Source organism: Lissotriton vulgaris, chromosome 1_1 (assembly GCF_964263255.1).
Source record: "Lissotriton vulgaris chromosome 1_1, aLisVul1.2, whole genome shotgun sequence".
Lineage (NCBI taxonomy): Eukaryota > Metazoa > Chordata > Amphibia > Caudata > Salamandridae > Lissotriton > Lissotriton vulgaris.
In genome coordinates this window covers 1403861589-1403880896 of record NC_141685.1, presented here as the reverse complement: position 1 = coordinate 1403880896, position 19308 = coordinate 1403861589, and the positions used below count along the sequence as shown (strand labels likewise).

At 43.4% G+C, this 19308-nt stretch overlaps 1 protein-coding gene across 1 annotated transcript in view; it reads left to right on the top strand.

Moving 5' to 3' along the window:
- NAMPT (nicotinamide phosphoribosyltransferase) overlaps positions 1-19308 on the top strand; it is a 278571-nt gene that overhangs the window by 127539 nt on the left and 131724 nt on the right. The window contains exons 2-3 of the mRNA XM_086967106.1: positions 9914-10070; positions 13055-13158. Of these exons, the coding sequence (XP_086823232.1) occupies positions 9914-10070; positions 13055-13158 (261 nt within the window). The remainder of the gene's footprint in view (positions 1-9913; positions 10071-13054; positions 13159-19308) is intronic.

Sequence of the window (19308 nt, the reverse complement as noted above, 5' to 3'; positions counted from 1 at the left end):
TGAGCTGAGCCGAGAGCAGCCGGCGTCTTCCTAGTCTTCCTCGCGTCCTCGCACACTCACTGAATCAGCTTAGCTGGAGCTGCATTGCAATTGCAGCCTCCTGAGGGGAGCCCAGCGCCTCCGTCCAGTCATCTCCTTCCAAAGGACTGAGGACAGCTCCCACGCCTCCTGCTGAAGGTTTAGCTAGACTTTCAAGGAAATTTGCAGAAGAACCCAGTATACTGCTGGAACGTTTTAATTTTATGAAAAGAAAACAGCACATTGATGAATCTGTGGAAGATTACATTTCAGTTTTAAGACTTTTAGCATCTACATGTAATTTTGGGTCTGTCCTAGACACGTTTAAGAGATCAATTTGTGTATCATTGCTCATCTAAATAAATTCAAGTACGATTGTTAGGATGTAGGGACCCAACATTGACAAACTATAGAAATTGCTAAAGGGATAGAAAATCCATAGTTTCTTCAAAGGTTATTTCCAATGTTTCTTCTTCCCCAAGCTCATCAGTAGCAGTGGTATCCAACGATGTTCAAGTATCAGCCATTGATACCAGAGGCAGAGTTAATAGGGTTCCATTTAGAAAACATAACAATTTTTGTTTGAGATGCGGATCTGGTAATCACTTGGGCAGTAATCCCAATTGTCCAGCCTCATGTAAACGTTGTACAAAATGTGGTAAATTAGGTCATTTCATGTCTGTGTGCAAGTCTGGCAAAAACACTAAGAGTAGGTTCAGTCAAAGACACACCCAATACATGTACAGAAGATTTTGGTAAGATGCTTCTTACAATCTCAGATGACAATATAGAAGAAATTTCTATCAAAGGACCATATTGCCAAGCAATGGTATCTGATGTCCTCATTGAGATGATGGCTGACTCTGGTGCACCCATCACGATTATATTTGACTGATTATTTGAAGAGCAATGGAAAGAACGGCAACTGTCTCATACTGATGTTCACCCTAAAGAATTGGAGGTCAAGATATTGACATGTCTGGTTATTTCATTGATGTTCTTTCATGCTTGGGTAGGAAAATAACAACAAAGATATATGTAGCTATTGAAGGGAAGAACATAATTGGATGGAAAGACTTAGCTAGGCTATGTATTATCGTTGTTCCTGGTTCTGACAATCCAATTGTTCCCTCACTTGAAAATTAGTCACATTGGAGCATTTCGAGTCTCGTTAGTTTCTTATTTGAGTATGCGTGATACAGGAGTTTCTGCAGTCCGGGCATGAGTTAATCAGAGCTTCTGTACCATATGGTGTTTTTGTGGAAGAATGAAAGGGGGGGGCGTTTGTGGTATTTCATTTGATGCATTTTGTAGTGTTATGCGTACTACTGTTCCTATTTGTGTATTGATGGTTAGGTTTGTCTCATGCAGAGGCCTCTTGGCTTAATGTTGATTTTGTCTTTGAGAAATAATGTTTGCTCTGTCGCCTGTTCTCGCAACTCTAAGTTGATGGGGTTAGGACTTGTCTGTTAGCTTTAGTTTTTGAATTTGATACTGTTTTGGCTCATTTAGAGCTCTGTTATATTAAAGCCTTTTGGAAGTTTCCCTATTGTCCTGTGAAAATTACGTATATTTGCATCACCATATGCAAGAAAGTGGAGATCATGGGATTTGAAGAGATCCTGAAACATTTACTAGAATTGTTAATAAATAGGTGCCTTTGGTGACTTTTGAGGATCTCGACATGTGCAGACAATTCCCATTTGAGGAAATTATCTAAAATGTGCGCAACTGATAGAATGTGAAGGATGAGAATATTGTAGTTTACGATATCAAAAGTGTCTGAGAGATCGAGGATGGTGGGCATGGTGCTTGAGAACAGGTGTGCTGCATCTAACAAGTTGCCCCAGGTATAGAAATTGGGTTGGTTTTATGTCTTCGATTTTATCCACTCCTAAGTGTGCTCTAGTGTTGTACCCTGAACATTTAGTCTGGGATTTTATAATTCCAGGGGGCTAGCAGTGTGGTAGTAACTTGATCTAACAAAGTTTCCTCAGGAAAGTGATTTGTAAGTAAGGGGGCTAGCAGTGTGGTAGTAACTGTAACTTGATCTAACAAAGTTTCCTCAGGAAAGTGATTTGTAAGTGCTTCAGGTTGTTGGGACTTCGTTATTTTGTAGTGAGCTTTTAATAGAAGCTGGAACTTGAAAGGCCTGGGCTTCCTGTGTACTACTTTTCCACCCCTTTTTTTCAGAGTCCTTCCAGAGTCAGTCTTGTCAGGAAAATATTCCTTGTGGACTGCTTTGGTGGAGGCGAAGATGTTGGACTGGAACTGTGAGGGCAGCAGTAAACTTGGTGAGAATTATAGTTGACCTGATATTTATTCTTTGAGGGAACAGCCTGGGGTGTTATAGAGCCTGCGTTTATGGGATTGCTATAGCGGTTTCTGTTTTGGGGGGGGTGTTTTACGCATTGTCTGTGGCTTCAAGAGCTGTTTTCAGGGAGTCATCTATTTAGTGCTAAAGACCTCTTGTGGAATGTGTTTCTTGTGTCTGAGAATGAATGATGTGAAAGGGGTGTGCAGCGCATATGTTCAAAGGATGCCTTGCACAACTTTGCTGAATATCTAAAAACTACAGTGAAGGAAATTTGATTATTGGAGTTGGTGAATACCCACCGCAGGGAATAATTACAACTCTGTTGGTGTCAGCCAGCGAAGTTACTAAATTAACCAGAGCTCAACCCCATGTTGGCTTTGGCACAGAGCAGACAGGCTTAACTTGGGGGGCAATAGATAAATTAGTTATGCAGTACCAAAGCAGTAATGAAGTCAAATTACAAAACAATAAAAATTCCAAACAAATTAGTAAAAGAAAGTAAAATTCAATTTACAAACTGATACAGAAATGACAAAAATAAATTAAGGTAAACCGGAGATATGAATGTTTTTCATTCTAAGCAGAAATAGCTCCACAAAGAGCCAATGATAATCAATGGTTGCAGTAAACCGGGACATAGACACAGTTTGAGGCAGAGAAAATGAAATAAAAAATTATTTTTATATCGCGCATGAACTACCCGGAGGCCTCGCAGCGCGTTGACTGATTTGCAGGATAGTCTACTGGGTAGGTTAACACGCTCTTCCGAACAAGTGAGTTTTTAAAGCTCTTCTGAATGCCATCTGGTTGTTGTTTCCTCTAAGGGCAAGAGGTAAGGAATTCCATGTTCTCACAGCCATGTGCGAGAACGAGCGACTGCCCCAACGAGCCTTCTTTATTTTGGGCGTGGTGGCTAGATGCAGCGAGCTGGAACGAAGGGCTCGAGGAGGAAGGTAGGGGGTGACTAAGGGGTGTATTATAGCTGGTCCTGTTCGGTGAATGGCTTTATGAACAAGGCACATAGCCTTGAATTGTACCCTTGCAGCCACAGGGAGCCAATGTAACTTCTTTAGGGCCTGTTTGGCTGACTGCCAGTGTGGGATATTAAAAAGTAGTCGAGCCGCACGGTTTTGAGTGACTTGGAGTTTGATTGCTGCTACCGGGGCTCCAAGATATAAAGCATTTCCGTAATCCAGGCGGGAGAGTATCAAGGCCTGAACCATAACTCTCCTCGCCTGGAACGGAAGTAAGGGGAGCACTTTCCGGAGCATTCTCATAAGCCCGAAACAGGTAGATGCAGTTTTTGTGGCCTGGAAAGTGACGTCTAGCGATTTATCAAGCCAAACTCCCAGGCTCTTTATCTGAGGTTAGGAAGGGGAGGAGGACCTAGACTCGAGGGCCAGATGAAAACCAGAGTGGTCGGTGCAGGATTGCCCAAAAGCATGATCTCTGTCTTCTCCAAGTTTAATCTGAGGCAGGAGGATTCCATCCACTTGGCCACTGCCTCTAGACAGGGGCCCAGTGTACTGGACGACCCCTCAGTGTGATCCAATGAGACCACCAACTGAATGTCGTCAGTGTAGGTGATAATACGCACGCCAAAGGGATGGACTATCTCCGCTAAAGGCCTCATGTAGGCATTGAAAAGCATGGGACTCAGGGCAGAGCCCTGGGGGACCCCACAACTGAGTGGCTGCTTGATGGAAGCTACCTCCCCCCCTCAAACACCTGGAAGAAGCGATCTTCCAGGAAGGAAGTCAGCCATGTCAGGGCCGCGCCCTACACACCCATGCCTTTCAAACGATGTAATAGGGTGGCATGGTTAACCGTGTTGAACGCGGCGCTGAGATCTAATAAAATGATGGCTGCTTTCCCTCCCTGGTCCAGCACCGATCTTGTTTCTTCCGTCACTGCCAGTAAAGCTATTTCAGTTCCATGTTGAGGGCGGAATCCCGTCTGGGAGGTGCTTACCAGATTGTTAGATTCTAAATAATCTACTAAGATATTGTTAATGTGCTTTTCAAGCAATTTACTCATCCAAGGGAGTAAAGAAATGGGACGGAAGTTTGCTAGATTATTTTGATCTAAAGTGGTTTTTTTTAATAAAGATTTGACCTTTGCACATTTCCACGCGATTGGGACGACGCTCGATGTGATGGAGGAGTTGAGGACATCGAGGATGACTGGACGGGTAACATCAATGACCGTGGCAAGAACCTGCGGAGGTGCTGGATCACTAGGGGATCCCGAGATGACTTTAGGGATTATCCTATCTAGCGTGATGGAATCTAGGAGAGGAAAGTTGTCTAGTTTACAAGGGACTTGGGAAACAGGGCTAGCTATAGTGGCGGCATCTGCATCGTGTCTGTTTGTGACAAAGGAAGAATAGATTGTCTGAATCTTCTGGGAGAAGAAAATGGCCAGATTGTTGCATCGTGCTAATGCACCATCTGTTGACCTACGCTCAGGGGGAGGGGAAGTCAACGATTTGGCTATTTTAAAAATCTCTCTGGGGGCGTTTGCAGCCAGATTGATTTTTGATTCATAGAATATGGCTTGTGCTGACTTAATTTCCTTTTTATATAGCCTGATTCCAGCTTTATATTCTGCCTTCTTAGACTGTGTGAATATTCCTGCCTCCAGGCTCTTTCCAATTTACGGCAGGATTGTTTCATGACTCTTAGAGGAGGGGAATACCATGGGGCTACCTTAGGCCTCTTTATAGATTGTAAAGATTCCTTCAGAAGGACTGAATCGAGAGAGTGAGAAATCCATTTGTCAAAATTGGTACTGGCTCTATTGGGGTTTGTAGCCTTCGGAGGTTTAAATTCGGAAAGCGCCAATTCCCACTTGGAGGAGGGAAGCGATGCCCATTTCCTACCCCAATACTTTTTAGGATCTTGTGTTATGGGGGAGGTTTTAGTGGTCCATGTAAAGGGTATTAAATAATGGTCGGTCCAAGGCAGTGGTATAGGCGACTCGATGTTTAGGCTATCAAGATTACTGTAAATATGATCCAAGAGATGCCCCTCGGCATGAGTGGAAAGGAATCCTTTCTGAATCGGTCGATAGCTTGAAGATTCAGTAGAAAACTATTAGCTGCTGAATCAAGCGGATAGTCTAAGTGCAGATTTAAGTCGCCTAACACGGTGAAATTTGCAGAAGTAAGCACTGAGTTGGCAACTAGATCTGTTGTGTTTGCGACAAATTGACCAAGGGCACCAGGCGGTCGATAGATTAGGCCTGTAAAGGTGTTAGTGGGGGAGAGCTCTAGAGTAAAGAGTAGGCTCCCACAGACTGACGTAGTGGAAAGGGTAAGGCGACACTTATAATGATCCCTATAGATGATGGCTAGCCCCCCTCCTCTACCCGTCTTGCGGTCCAGTCTCTTTAAGGTGTACCCTTGTGGGGTGGCCCAAACTGTAGTCGGATCAACTTCCAGCTGAAGCCACGTCTCTGTTAGAAAGAGAGCGTCAGGCTTATATTCTTCAATCAGCAAAGCCAGTTCTGTGCAATGTTTAGGCATCGAACGGCAGTTGATGAGAAACATCTTCCAAATGTGGTTGTTAGTGTCTTCCCATAACTTTAGGGAATAGTTCCCAGTTGCAAGCATGACATCAGGCCTTGCTATTCGTAGGGCGCACCGAGTGGCGGCAGTGAGGGTTAATGGTTGGTCTTAACGCGTGCAGGGAGGAGGAATCATAGGTAAGTCGAATCCCTACCATGATGCCGGGAACTAGGATCTAGGAGCGGATGGACGCGGACTGGCGCAGACTGGCTTCTCTTAGGCGCGTCTACGGCGCTCCCGCTGCGCGTAACCACTGCGCGAAGGGAAAAGGGATATAAGTAGATTGGGCTCGGGAAAAGACTGGAGCGTCACCCTGCTGAGATGGCCGCCCACTAATGGCACCACCAGGAAGTGGAAGCGCTCTCTTCTCCCTCCACAACAAACAGCATAAATTGCTGCGGTGGACCGGGGAGTCAGCGCACGATTAACAGTATCAACAACAAATTTAAAAACCGATTTTAGTTTAAAATCACTTGCAGCAATAGTTTACGATGTTGCCACCCGAAGTGCTAGTGCAGCAATGAGCAGTTGCAGGACAATCTTGTTGCATAGCTGTTTGAACAGGGGTCAGCCTTATTAGCCACAAGTCCTCTTCTTTGTTCTGGGTTAAAGGGAGAGCAGGTCCAGTCCTAAAGGGCTCCTCTAGGGTCACAGACAGCATGTCCAGTTCTCCTTTAGATCAGGAAGGTGTTCTGATAGTGCCACATTTATGCCTGGCACTAGCGCTTGGGTTAGAAGGACTCCTGTATACTCCCTAATCAATAGAGGTAGAGGTTCCCAGGGTCAATCCTACCCACTTTGGACATTTCAAAGACTGCAAAAGTCTATAGCCACACTAAACTTGGGTTCAGAGAGTAGAGAAGGGTGTGTGGAAAGTGAACTACGGTAATCCTAGTGACTTCACCCATCTAACACAAAAATCCAGTTAGGGTCAGCCATGCTCTAGCCACAATAAACCCAAAGACAGAAGCCTGGTGGGACAAAAGCAGGATTCTTCAGCAATCAGACAGTGGATACCCATGAATTGTCTTGGCATCCTGTCCTCTGCCTTTCATGTATTACATGTAGCTCAACAGACATCTCAAGCAATATTCAACACTGCTGTCAAAAGGAGGCCCACAGCCCCATCCTCCATATTCTGCCGAGCTCAGAGGAGTTTTCTCTGCCCATTCAGGTCAGCCTATTGTTTGCTCCTGGGATGCATTCCACACCTTTTCACACCTATTCAAAGTCTAATCACTGGATGGGAGCTGACAGTGTATAATAATTCATTTTCTGATATTTCTTCAGTCACAGGGTAGCATTCTAACAGTTACTTTTCCTTGCTATTTATAAAAAATCGGACTTAATCATTGAATTGGAGTATTAATAACTATAAAAAATAGTTGTATATTTTTCTAGCTAGTCACATTCCTGAGATACAGTTTTAGGATTTTAACCAGTACTCCGGTTTTAGACTTCGGACTGCTAGGCCTGCCACAATGAAATGTATGTATGCATGTGTGATAGTAAGCCTTACAAAAGGGTGACTTATTAATATTTTTTTAAAGCGGTTTATTTAATAGGATCTATTTTGACAAGTCAGTTGACAGTTTTTACACTCCTACAACAATGGCCCAGAATCCATGTTTACCATGCCTGTGTAGTGGATGGCATAGCAGTGCACTAGTGGCATTTAGCTTCAGGCCCTGGGTACGCTTTGTACCAAATTCTAAGGACTTATAGGCAAGTTAAATGTATCAATTAGGAATATGTCCATTCAACCATGTTTAAAGGGGGAGCTCAGGCCTTTTTATCACTGGTTAGCAGGGCTAAAATGCACAACATCTCAAAGGCAGAAAACATATAGGATCCAGAAAAAGAAGAACAATCTTGGGAGACCTTGCGGGAAAGGGAATTTCTTATCCATGATATGGGCTTCGGTTTTTTTTCTCTTTCTTTTCACCTTCCTGTATGGGCACTAATGCCTGAGTGATCCGTTTGACAAGGTATTAGGTGATAGGTGAATTGAGAATGAGGTTAATGAGCAAGTAGTTTTCACTTCACTTAGTTTATTTTTGAAAATCTAACTTTTGTTCGATCGAAAAATAGGGGCTTGCTTTAAGTTTTGCCAGTGATGCTGAAAGTCTAGCTTTGTATTTGAAGGATATGACATGAGTTGCTGTGAATTTATACATTTTAAATTCATTGGTGGATAGTGTCATGACGTGTCTTAAGTGTGGATTCTCTCTTACGTCTGGAATTTTAAGGAGGCTGAGATTGAGTAATCTTTGTGCCAGAGATTAAGGTCGCCACTGACCCGTAGGTGAAGAAATTCTTTAACTAGGGTATGTGGTTAGTACGCGGTTATCATTAATATTTCGTTGTGGTTGTACATGCTTTGTAGGTGTTGCTAGGGGAGTCTTTGGTAAGGTGGGTGTACATCTTGTGTCATAGGTTCACCTCTTCCCCATTCTAATTTTCGAATGCAGGTAAAAGTGTAGGTAGGGGGGTCTGTTCTCTCTTTCTAGGGCATAGCTGTCGGTGTACCAGGTCGCTTAGTAGGAGATGGACTATCTAAAATTAAGTCATGGACATAAAGACACGTTTCATGACTGCCAAACTGGTAGAGCGAGGGTAGGTTGTCCGGCCACTGAGCCGCTGCAAAACCTACACTTAAAGTCACCAGAGAGCATTAGATCGGTGGTGTGTTAACCCAGTTTTCAACAGGGACAAGTAGACTCGCCAATTGAAATTTGTTTGGAGTTCGAATTCACACATTTTTCATTTCTCTTACACTTCCCACACACTTGACAGTCCTGTCCACTTTACGGCCCTACACCCGCACTTCACCTTATGGCTTGGGAACAAAAGATCTCATAAGGTGCCCGTCTCACATTGCAGCACCGGCCTAATGAGGAGCAAGCCCTATGATGAGGCATGGTGTGTGAGGGCCCTAGTTCCAAAAGGGAGAGGCCCTCACTCCTACTTTTGCACATCTAGCTATACCGATCAAACCTCTACACCTATCTCCTTCACCAGGAACTGCATACTTTTTTGCATTGATAAGTCCTTGAGGCTTGTATGCTGAACCTACAAGCGTCCCCAGTCCCCTTCCTTTTGCTTTAATAATATGTTTAATGGCACAACAGCCTTTTGATACCCGTGCAAATTGAGCTGTAAAAGGCGGCAAAAACCATATTCCCACCTGCTCCCCGAAAAGTCTGATACATGTTTAAACTGTCTGAATAGACTCTCTGTAATATCAGTCGGCGTGTCCACTACAATTTATTTTATATACCAATTCTACGCTGCGGCCCTAGTAACTGTTAGTTGTATTAGCATGCAGATTTTCTGGGACTGTTTGCATACGTATTCTAAAGTAATGGTTGGACATAATTTGCGTGGATTATTGTTGTTCAACTTGAAAGTCCAGTACTGACGAACAGCCAGTTGCGTGAAAGCAAGTAAAGAAACTACCCAAACTCCCTCTGAAAGTATATGCTCAGAATCCTACCTGGATTCTTTAGTCGTGCAACCAGCCCTTATTTTGCATATGTTTATTCATTGTAGCCCGTATGTGTTTGTAATTGTATCTCATTTAGTTAAATAGATCAATCTATTTAAAAAAAAAATCCATATTGTGTGATTGGGCCAGAACGCATCGACGTACCACCAACCATAAATTAATCCGATTTCCTGTAGATTCCTGGAATTTCAAGAATGTTGTTAAAGGTTTCTACGTACCACTTGTATTTCAATGCCGGTCACGAGCCGGCCAGCCAACCATTGTGTTAAACAACCCTGGAAGTAAAACCGATCGAGAGTGTGGCGGGCCTACTTAGGGGCTAATCCCGGAGGAATGAGGGCAAAAAAAAAAAAAAACTGGAATTTTGCTTTATAGCGTTTATTTTGCAGGCTGCAGTGTGTTCACCGAGTCGGAATAATGTCACTTTGTACCCCGCCAGACTCCAGATATTCTTGTTATTTTGCCTAGTTCTTATGTAGTTGTTTTTTCTCATTTCACGTAGGTTACGCACTACAGACAATATCCTCCCAATACAACCAAAGTGTACTCCTACTTTGAGTGCCGAGAAAAGAAGAACGGAAACGCCAAGATCAAAAAAGTGAAGTATGAGGAAACCGTCTTCTACGGCTTGCAGTATATTCTTAAAAAGTACTTAAAAGGTATTTAGTATGAGTGGTACCACCGTTCGGCTTTCGAATTGTGAAAGTAACTCGAATGTTGTTGTTTTCGCCTGTACTGTAAACTTTACATTCTTTAGATAGACAAGGGAAAATGAATTCTTCCGAAGGCGGCCGTTTCTGCCTTCAATAACTGTTTTTTAACGCACATTTCTGAAAGTCGTGCATGTGCCCACGGCAGTTTTGACTGCATGTTTATTGTTCTATTGGTCCTCGCAATATTTTCTTTTTAGGCCTAGAGATCAAAGCAGCTGTCGCCAGCCTCGTGTTTTGCAAAAAGTTAATTCTAAAATTAAATGTATATGCATGAGGGACATTTGGTCTGCTCTCCTCATTGACTAGTCTACTAAAGTGTCATTCACGTTTTGCTTTTGCCCACCACACTATTTGTAGACGTGAACCGTTGGCCCTCTTCACTGTGAAAGAGTACATTTTTCACTTGCATTTACATGTGCAGTAGAGTCCACTTCACTTCCAGTGCTGGTAGGCCAGTCTCTGCTTTCATTGCATGTTTTTTTATATTTGGATTATTTCTTTTTTTTTGTCAATCATGCATGCTCACATTAAGATAGTGCAATTTTATCGTGCATTTCTTTTAATGTCTATTGTATGTGCTAGAAAGAAAGAAACCACCCTATTGGCTTTCAAAATTACAGTTTTTTCTTGTAAGTTTACTGTGGGCACAGTACTGGAACAGAATTGCAAGTCACTTGCATGCATCAAAGAAGGACCTTAAGTGGGAAACTCTAATACAAAAAATAATTGACAAACCTCATGACTCTTTTTTACTATTATTGGTGACTTCCCAATCTTTTCCACTTTCATCCGAGCCCCCTCTCCTTTTCAAGGTACCATAAATTCCTGATTATCCCTGGCAGTATGATGAAACTGCTCCCCTGTGGACCACTTCAGTCTGTGCCCCCCCTCCAGCCACTAGCTATTTCTTCGAATTAGGTTCCATAAATAACACTTGGTTGTTTCCTCAGTGTGTTAATAGCCCTTTATCTTGAAATTGCATGGAATAGCCCATCAAGTATAAAAAGGCACTTAAGGTGTAATTTGTTTTGATGAAAATTGTCTGCATTGATTGGCATATACATTTGTTCCCCAACCTATTCCTATTTTTTTTCCTCCAGTGAACTCGATAGTCTATTGTCCTGGAGGTGCTTCACATTCTAATAGTGACATTCACCAGCTCTGACACGTGCTGCAGACAGGTTGGAGGTCAACCCGTACAGTGATCCCACCCCGCTGCCCCCCTAAGTGAGGGTGGCTACACCCCATATCGTCCCAGGCTGCTATGAGATGAGTTGATAACAGCTTATAGTTGAGAAATTTAGGAATGTTGTCTGTACTCCTACTATGTGTGGGGAAAGGCTGACTGGCTGCTCTCCCTGGAAGCTGTCAGCCCAGTCACTCATAATTTGGGTTCCATGCCCCACTCCTTTTACAGTAGTGCGTTTATGTACATAACTGGGAAATAAAACGAGGATGTCCATTTGGGACACCGCATGGATGCTCAAGATGGCGATCTTCCTGTGTCCTGACCTTCCCCATAATGGACATGACAGCCTGCATGTCTCTACGACTGAGAGTTAATTTCCCATACCCCTCCTTCCCTAAAATTTGTTTGTTGGGGAGTCTGAATTTGCCACTTTAGTTTGTTGCCTTATTGAAACACCTTCCTCGTCCTTTCCCTACTAGTCTTGCAATGGTGGCCTCCTGTGCAACTCAGTCTGGAGCCATTATACTTCCAACTGCTCTGAACTGGCACTACCTGCACCAGGCTCACCAAACAAACTAAGGGAAAATGGGACAAGCTTAGCTGCTTCTTTGTTCTTTCATCGGTTCAGGTTTCCTTGCAAACTAGATGTAGACCCCTAAATCCAATCACTCATATCTCATTTGAACACTGTAGGTACACACGGTGATATCATTCTAATTCTTGAAGTCCAGTCCGACACCCACTTTCTCTGGCGTTTAAACCTCACAGTGCTGGTGCTTCATTCATTTTAAGCTAGAAAGAAATGTATGGCCCAGCCCCCCTAGAACATATAGACTGGTATCGTTTACAATTTTTGCAGTTTCCATCCAGAATTATGAGAGGTAGACCGTTTTTGAGCTTGTTTTAATATTGAACACTTAAGCAATTGGCTGGATCTCAACCCATGGTTTCATTAGACGGTCAGAATAGTGCCCTGTGATATTTTCCGCGGTTTGCAAGTGTTTGCTTAAGCATGTTGTGACTTATATATAGCATGTTGTGTCATTCAAAGAGAAAGATGAAGAGAGATGCTGAAAGATGTAGGGTGTGGCTTGTGATCTCATGCAATGGGACCAAGGCAGGCCAGACTGCTCCTTTTGGTGCTTATTTATGTGTTTGCTCGCACTTTCTGTAATAGCTCAGAGGTTAGAACCATGGAAACACTATCCCCAGGTAGCCTCAATTACGTCGAAGCGTTTCTCAAGCTCTTGACATTTTCTGTTCTCTGTTGCAGTTTTGAAGATGCTTTACCATTTCAGATGATTGGCAAACCACCACCATTTAAAATTTACATTCGGTCACTGTTATGCAAAATATATTGCTTTACTTCGAACACAGTCTGCTTTACTGCTTAAGTTTTATGCAACTAACAGTATGGCTACTCATTTGGAAGAGCCCAGAGTCTCCAAAGCCTTCTGAATCCAGGCAAATTCATCAATGACCTGTATCCACTTACACATACAATTTATAGTGCAATCGAAAGCCCTAAATTCTTCAATGTGAAATGGTGTGATCAGACACCCTCTAAAAGCCTCATTGAGCCATCATGAATCCAGACAGAGCTCATGACCGTTCTCAGTGTATAATCATGTATCATGGTTTACAAAACCAATGTGAACCGCATTCTGTGACTACTGAGCCAATATGAGCCGTATCTTTTCAGAAATACTTTGGCTAAACTGAATCCTTGTTTTTATTTCAGGTAGGGTGGTGACTAAGGAGAAGATTCAAGAGGCCAAAGAGGTGTACAGAGAGCACTTTCAGTATGACGTATTTAATGAAAAGGGATGGAATTATATCCTTGAGGTAATATTTGTTACCGACGAATTCTACTGTGCAGTCTGCGCAAAGGCAATGTTTCTGCACTAAAGTGTTTTTGCTTTAGGCCAGAGCTAGTTATGCCGAAAGGCAGCCGATTTTAAACTAAGACCACAAAATACGTTTGGTTAAAAGGAGTATCAAGTTGTGTTGTGATGGTGCAAGCCTTGCTTCTTATGCAGTAACACTTATTCACTTCTGTTGCAATAATTTCTTCTTTGTAGTGAGGTCTATTCAGCAGATATGATGCCATCAGATCTTTGAACCGCTGAGGATTGGGTTTACTCACTCAAGAACCACGTGTCCAACACCACAATAATAATTGTTTAGTTGATCTGCAACTACAGATCAAATCATTTAAATCCAATATTGGGACTGGGCAGTGCACTGAATGTAATGGGAGAGGGGGTTGGCCTTACATCGCACAGAAACGAAAGGGAGACAGATTTATGTGCAATGAAATCTTCTGCTTAAAAAGGGTAATAATTGTAAGTTGGTCATATACTTGTGAAGAGTTAAAAAAGAAAATTACGCACTAGAATAGACAGTGCCCCTATTGAGTGGAAGTGTAACTCTGTGCTAGGAAATTTAGAAAATAACTTACAGCTTTGAAGCAGCTTAATTTACTTCCTTATAGCTTCAGAAAGATATGTATACAGAGATTCTGTGCCAAGAGCAGATCATTAAAATTTGTACCAACACTGAGCAGTTTGCTCAAACCTTTACTATTTTCCACAACATGTATTTTAGTCTTTTTACCAAGATAAGCACAAACAAAACATAGCAGTTTCTTGGGGGGGGGGGACCGGAGTGTTTATGGCAAGGGTGACCCTGTTGCTTTTAAAGGAGCCTATTGGTAAGGCAGCTTGAGAGACCAGGGAGAAGGAGACTGTGCTACCAGCTAAATTGCATGGTGTACTGGAAAGTGCATGCTATTTGAAGGAGCTGGAAAAACTAGATGACACAAGTAGTGACTTTTGTTTCCAGCATGGTGTCCTCTCCTTTACCAACTACCTGTTATCGTAAAGGCTGGAAGCCTAAACTAAACTAGTTGACTTTACATCTGAAAATTGGGATGCCTTCTGGATGATGGCCCCATGCGCTAATAAAGTGTGCATATATGTTTTGAAATATTAAAATTTCGCAAAAAGCATTAATCACTTCACATAATTAAAATGGCAAGCTTTCTCTTACCATTAAATGTAAGCGGTGCACGCATTGGGCGCGCCAATGGCAAGCCCGTCTGCACCCGGAAGCGGCCAGCGCCAGCCACGCTGCCGGTTTGCCGACAAAGCAACCCGATGGTCGACAACGCTACAGCCGTTCTGAGCTACTAGGCCTTGATCATTACAAGGGTAAGTGCAGGTGCCATTGAGAGGTGCTCAAGTATCTGGTTAGGAGCTGTGCCAAGTGTGATATCAACTTTAGCACAGAGCTGGTAGGTCCCACTCCTCAGGCCGCCCCCACATTTATAACTTCGAAAAGGGATTGCATTTGGACAGCGCTCATTAACTCTTGCACACTTGTGAAGCACGCCCCAGACATATTTGAACTTCTCTCTGATGAACAGCTAGATCTCTTATTTGTGATTGAGACCTGGCTTAATGAGTTATTTGCCTCTGTGGTAGAGTTGGCCATCCCCAGGGTTTTTAAAATTGAGGGATGATCGGAAAGTGGGAAGGGGTGGTGGTCTAGCGGTGGTGTTCAGAGACTCGTGGACTCTGACCTGCGAGGATTCATCAGGTATCGAGGATGGAGAGGTTTTTGATTTTTCCATCACTATGTTCCCACACTGTATGCTAGGTGGACCCTTGTATACAGACCCCCAGGTCCCACCGGAGCTTTTTTGAAAGCCATCAATGAGGTAATTATCCCTAGGGCGTTACGCTTTCCTAACTTCCTACTTTTAGGATATTTTAAAATCCATTTGGACTGCACAATGGCTAATGATGCTAGGGAATTGAATGATCTGCTTAACCTGGCGCAACTGACCCAATGGATTATCTCTCCCACCCATATTGGGGGACACCTCCTTGATCTGGTATGCTCTAATTTTCCTTTAACTATTAGTAAACCCCTCTGATCATTTTTTTTATCCAGTTCTCCTGGACCATTGAGAAGCACTCCTTCCCGAACAAATCTTTTCAATGCAGTCCTTCTCAGAGAATAGATAACTCTGCTCTTGGTTGCGCTCTGACCCATACACGTCCTGCTGCTGCGAATACTTTAGATGATGCGTTGGAGAACTTTTCAGGTTGGATCTCCCAGACTATTGAATCCCTGACCTTGCCTCGTTCTAATAAGCAAGTAAGAGACTCCTTCCAAACCTTGGTACTCCAGCTCGCTCAAGGAATTAAAACAATCATATAAAAAACTCGAATGTTGCTAGAGGCAGAGATCCTGCTATCTGGCTAAATTAGCACATAGAAGGGCCCAGAGAGACTACTTTGCAGCCATTAAGGAAGCCAAAAGTAATTTTTACGCAGAGCGTATTGCTCTGTCCAAAAACCACACTAAAGAAATTTTCGCCATTGTCCAAAGTTTTCACAAACCTAGTGCGGAGCGCACTGTTCTGCCCACTTCGATGGAATGGTGCGAGAAACTATAGTTTTTCTTTATTGAGAAAAATTCAGGAGCTCCAAGTTAGTCTAGGGCCTATTCTTCTGGGGCAGGCCAAGCCTTACATTGTAAGCCCTTTAGTTTCCCCCTCGATTGCTCCCCCATTGACTAAATTCTTACCCATTAAGGCGCTGGACTCCTTGACCATTCTTAAATCACTCAAATCGGGTTCCCCTACAGACCTGTGTCTGGCTAGGCTGTTCTCAGGGGTTGCAGAGGTGATCAATCCTGAAGTGAGTGCCATCTTAAATCTATCCCTCCAGACTGCCACTGTCCCTTTGGCATGGAAGCAGGCCAAATTGCTCCTGCTTCTGAAGAAGCCCTCCCTAGATCCGGCTCTTCTTGTCAGCTATAGCCCTAGTTCCCTTCTCCCGGCAGTCGCAAAGGTGTGCGAGAAAGCAGTCTTTAGGCAGCTGGCCACCTTTGTTGAGTCATCTGGTGCACTCCAGCCTGCCCAATTCGGATTTAGGGCATCTTACAGCACAGAGACCTCATGTTGAAATGTCGGAGGCAATAAGGGAATGTCTGGACGTGGGCAGCAGAGCGGCCCTGATTTTGCTGGACCTCTCTGCTTCCTTTCGACATGGTCCCCCATCAACAACTTCTTGCCCGTCTCTCTATCATTGGCGTGTCTGGTCGTGCTTGGGATTGGCTTAAATCCTTTCTAGAGGACCGCACCCAGCCGGTTTGGCTGCCAATGTTTTCTTCGACCCCCAGGAGAGTGGCTACAAGTATTCCACAGGGCTCTACTTTGAGACCTCTGCTTTTCAATATCTACATCACGTCCCTGATCTATCTTGCAGAGCAGCTGGGAGCTAAGATCATATCCTATGGGGATGATACCCAGCTCCTCTTCACTTGGAGTGGAAATGATCTGTCCCCGGCTGCAGCTCAAAACTGTCTCTCCCGTTTTCAAAAGACTCGCATGGGCGCAGTTGAAGTGCAACAAGGGCAGATCGGAGGTCCTCCTGTATGGATCTTTCCCTCCAGCTTTAAGGGAGTTCCTGTGGCCTTCTGAGTATTCCCAACCAAATTCAACTGGTGACCCTGCTAAGAACTTAGTAGTTTGGTTTGGAGAAGACCTTAGGTTCTCCACACAGATAAAGAGACTTGCAGGGGTCTGCTTCGGCACATTAAAATCACTGTTTCTACCCTTGCTACCTAGACCAGCTAAAGAAATGGTGACTCGCGCCCTCATTTTGTCTCGCATCGATTATGCCAATGGTCTATACTTTGGTCTGCCAGGGTATCCGCTAAAAAAATTGCAAACAATATAGATCGCATCAGCTAGGGTTTTTCTGCAAATCCCAGGAAGATCAAGCATGAAACAGTATCTGCGTGAGCTCTATTGGCTCCCCATGGACCACAGAGTTCAGTTCAAAGCTCTCACTTTGGCTTACAGTGCCTTGCATGGCCTGGGGCCGGTATATCTTCAGAAGTGTTTTGCCTTCTATGCCCCTCGCAGAAGTCTCCGCTCTGCTTCACAAGGACTGACCGTGGTATCTCGTTTCCGCAGGACTCTCCTGGGGGTTAACTCAGGAAGGGCCTCAAAACTTGGCTTTTCGCCCAGTAGTTCGCTCCGCTTGATTCTTATTGGTCCACTTTGCTTTACTGTGTTGTTACTCTGCTACTGGTTTTCAATAAAAGCGCCGGGACACTCTATGGAGTAGCCGTGCGCTATAAAAGACAAAACTAACATAACATAACTCTTTCTGTCAAGGAAGCAGCGTCCTGGAATTCCCTTCCTTTGGACCTGCAGAAAATCCTGGATCTTAGGCTATTTAAGAAACAATTAAAGACTTCTCTTTTCACCAGCCACCTTACTCCTGACCCTTTCTGTTGTCACGATCTCCATCCATGCCGGGACACTCCTGATTATCGGTGCGCGCTACAAATACCGCATAACATAACCTATTTTTGTTTTGAAACCCTCCATTTGGCCAGCCAAGATCATTCAAAAGGTCTTGCCAGCATTTGTCTTGAGTTCTTTTAAATTAAATGAGAATGAAATAACTCCTCAAACAATTCAGGGATGTGAACCTGCAATAAAAAAGTTTAAGTATATAAAAATAAAAACTTTACAAGTGATTGTAATTATCTGGCATTAAACCGTGTTTTACCAGTAGTGTTGTACAGGTGTGATGGATTGAATGTTTGAAAAAAGAAAAAAAGAAAAACTACAATTGTGCTATATCAAGTAACCAGAAAAATCAGTCTTGGCTTTTGTTTCTGTAGAGGGTGAGGAGAAAGTGAAAATATAGGGATTAAGATGAGATACAAAAAGTCCCTTAATCTACCAGGTATCTTCTAGTGCGCGCATCTTGGCATAGGAAGATGCAAACCATGGTAGTGAATTATACACCCAGGAAGCCACATGCAGTAAACACACTTCCCAGCAAAAGCAAGCTAGCAAAGCAGAGACTGACCATAAATGTCCTAATTCCAGGAGTAGTCGTAACTAAAGAAAGCAGGTATGGCCAAGCAGATTTAACCATTAGGACTCTCCCTTTGCATGCAAGTGACACAAACCTGGAAACCACATGTTGCCTTTTACTCTGATCAGAAATAAGGATGCAAAGAATCTCGATTGAAGATTTCGGCCTTCTCTAGTTAACATTCCCTTTGCAGGACTTTGATTTGCCAGTGCGGTTTTAATGAATTTAATTATTTGGTTTGGGTGACTATCCACCTCAAGTAGACGGTTCACACGCTGACAAGTGTTGTGATCACTAAGTCACTAAATTAATCTGAGCTCCCCATGTTAGCTAGGCACAGAGCAGACGGGCTTAACTTAGGCAATGTGCAAAGTATTTATGCAGTACCAAATTGTAATAAAGTTAAGAATCAAAACAATACAATTTTCAAACCTAATAAGAGTAAAATATAATAAACAAAATGTCGCAAAAATGGCAAACATCCAATATGGAGAACCAGAGATATGATTTTTTAAAAATCGTTTTTAGTAGGACTAGTGCCAAAAAGCAGATAGTGCCAATGAAAGTCAATGGTCGAGGTAGACTAGGAGTTAGGATCAATTGAGGCCGCAATATGTCAAATATGCCAACCTGGTTCGTCCTTGCAAAATATTTTTCCTTACTGGATTAATTCTTTAAGTCCTAATCTACCACAGTCGTAAACTCCTTAGCACCCTCCCACAGGAAATTAGGGGAGGTCCTTAGAGACTCACAGGCTGTCAGGCAAAGGGCTAACAGCAGGGTTAAGGAAGGCCTCTTCTAGCTTGTTGTATCCCTATATCTTGAACTGGAAGTTAGCCTTATGACCCTTGAAGACCCCTTCTTTATCCTCTCTACAATACGGACGGAGCAGATCCAATCTTTGAAGACTCCTCTTGGGTCACAGACAGCAGGTCCGGTAATCTTCTGTTCTTCCTCGGAACCAGCCATGCTCTGAAGTGGGTGCTTGGAGGTGCCACATTTATGCTCGTCACTAGCTAGTGGTTGGGGAATGACTCCTGGACACTCCCTAACCAATGGAATAAAAGTTCCCAGGGCCAACCCT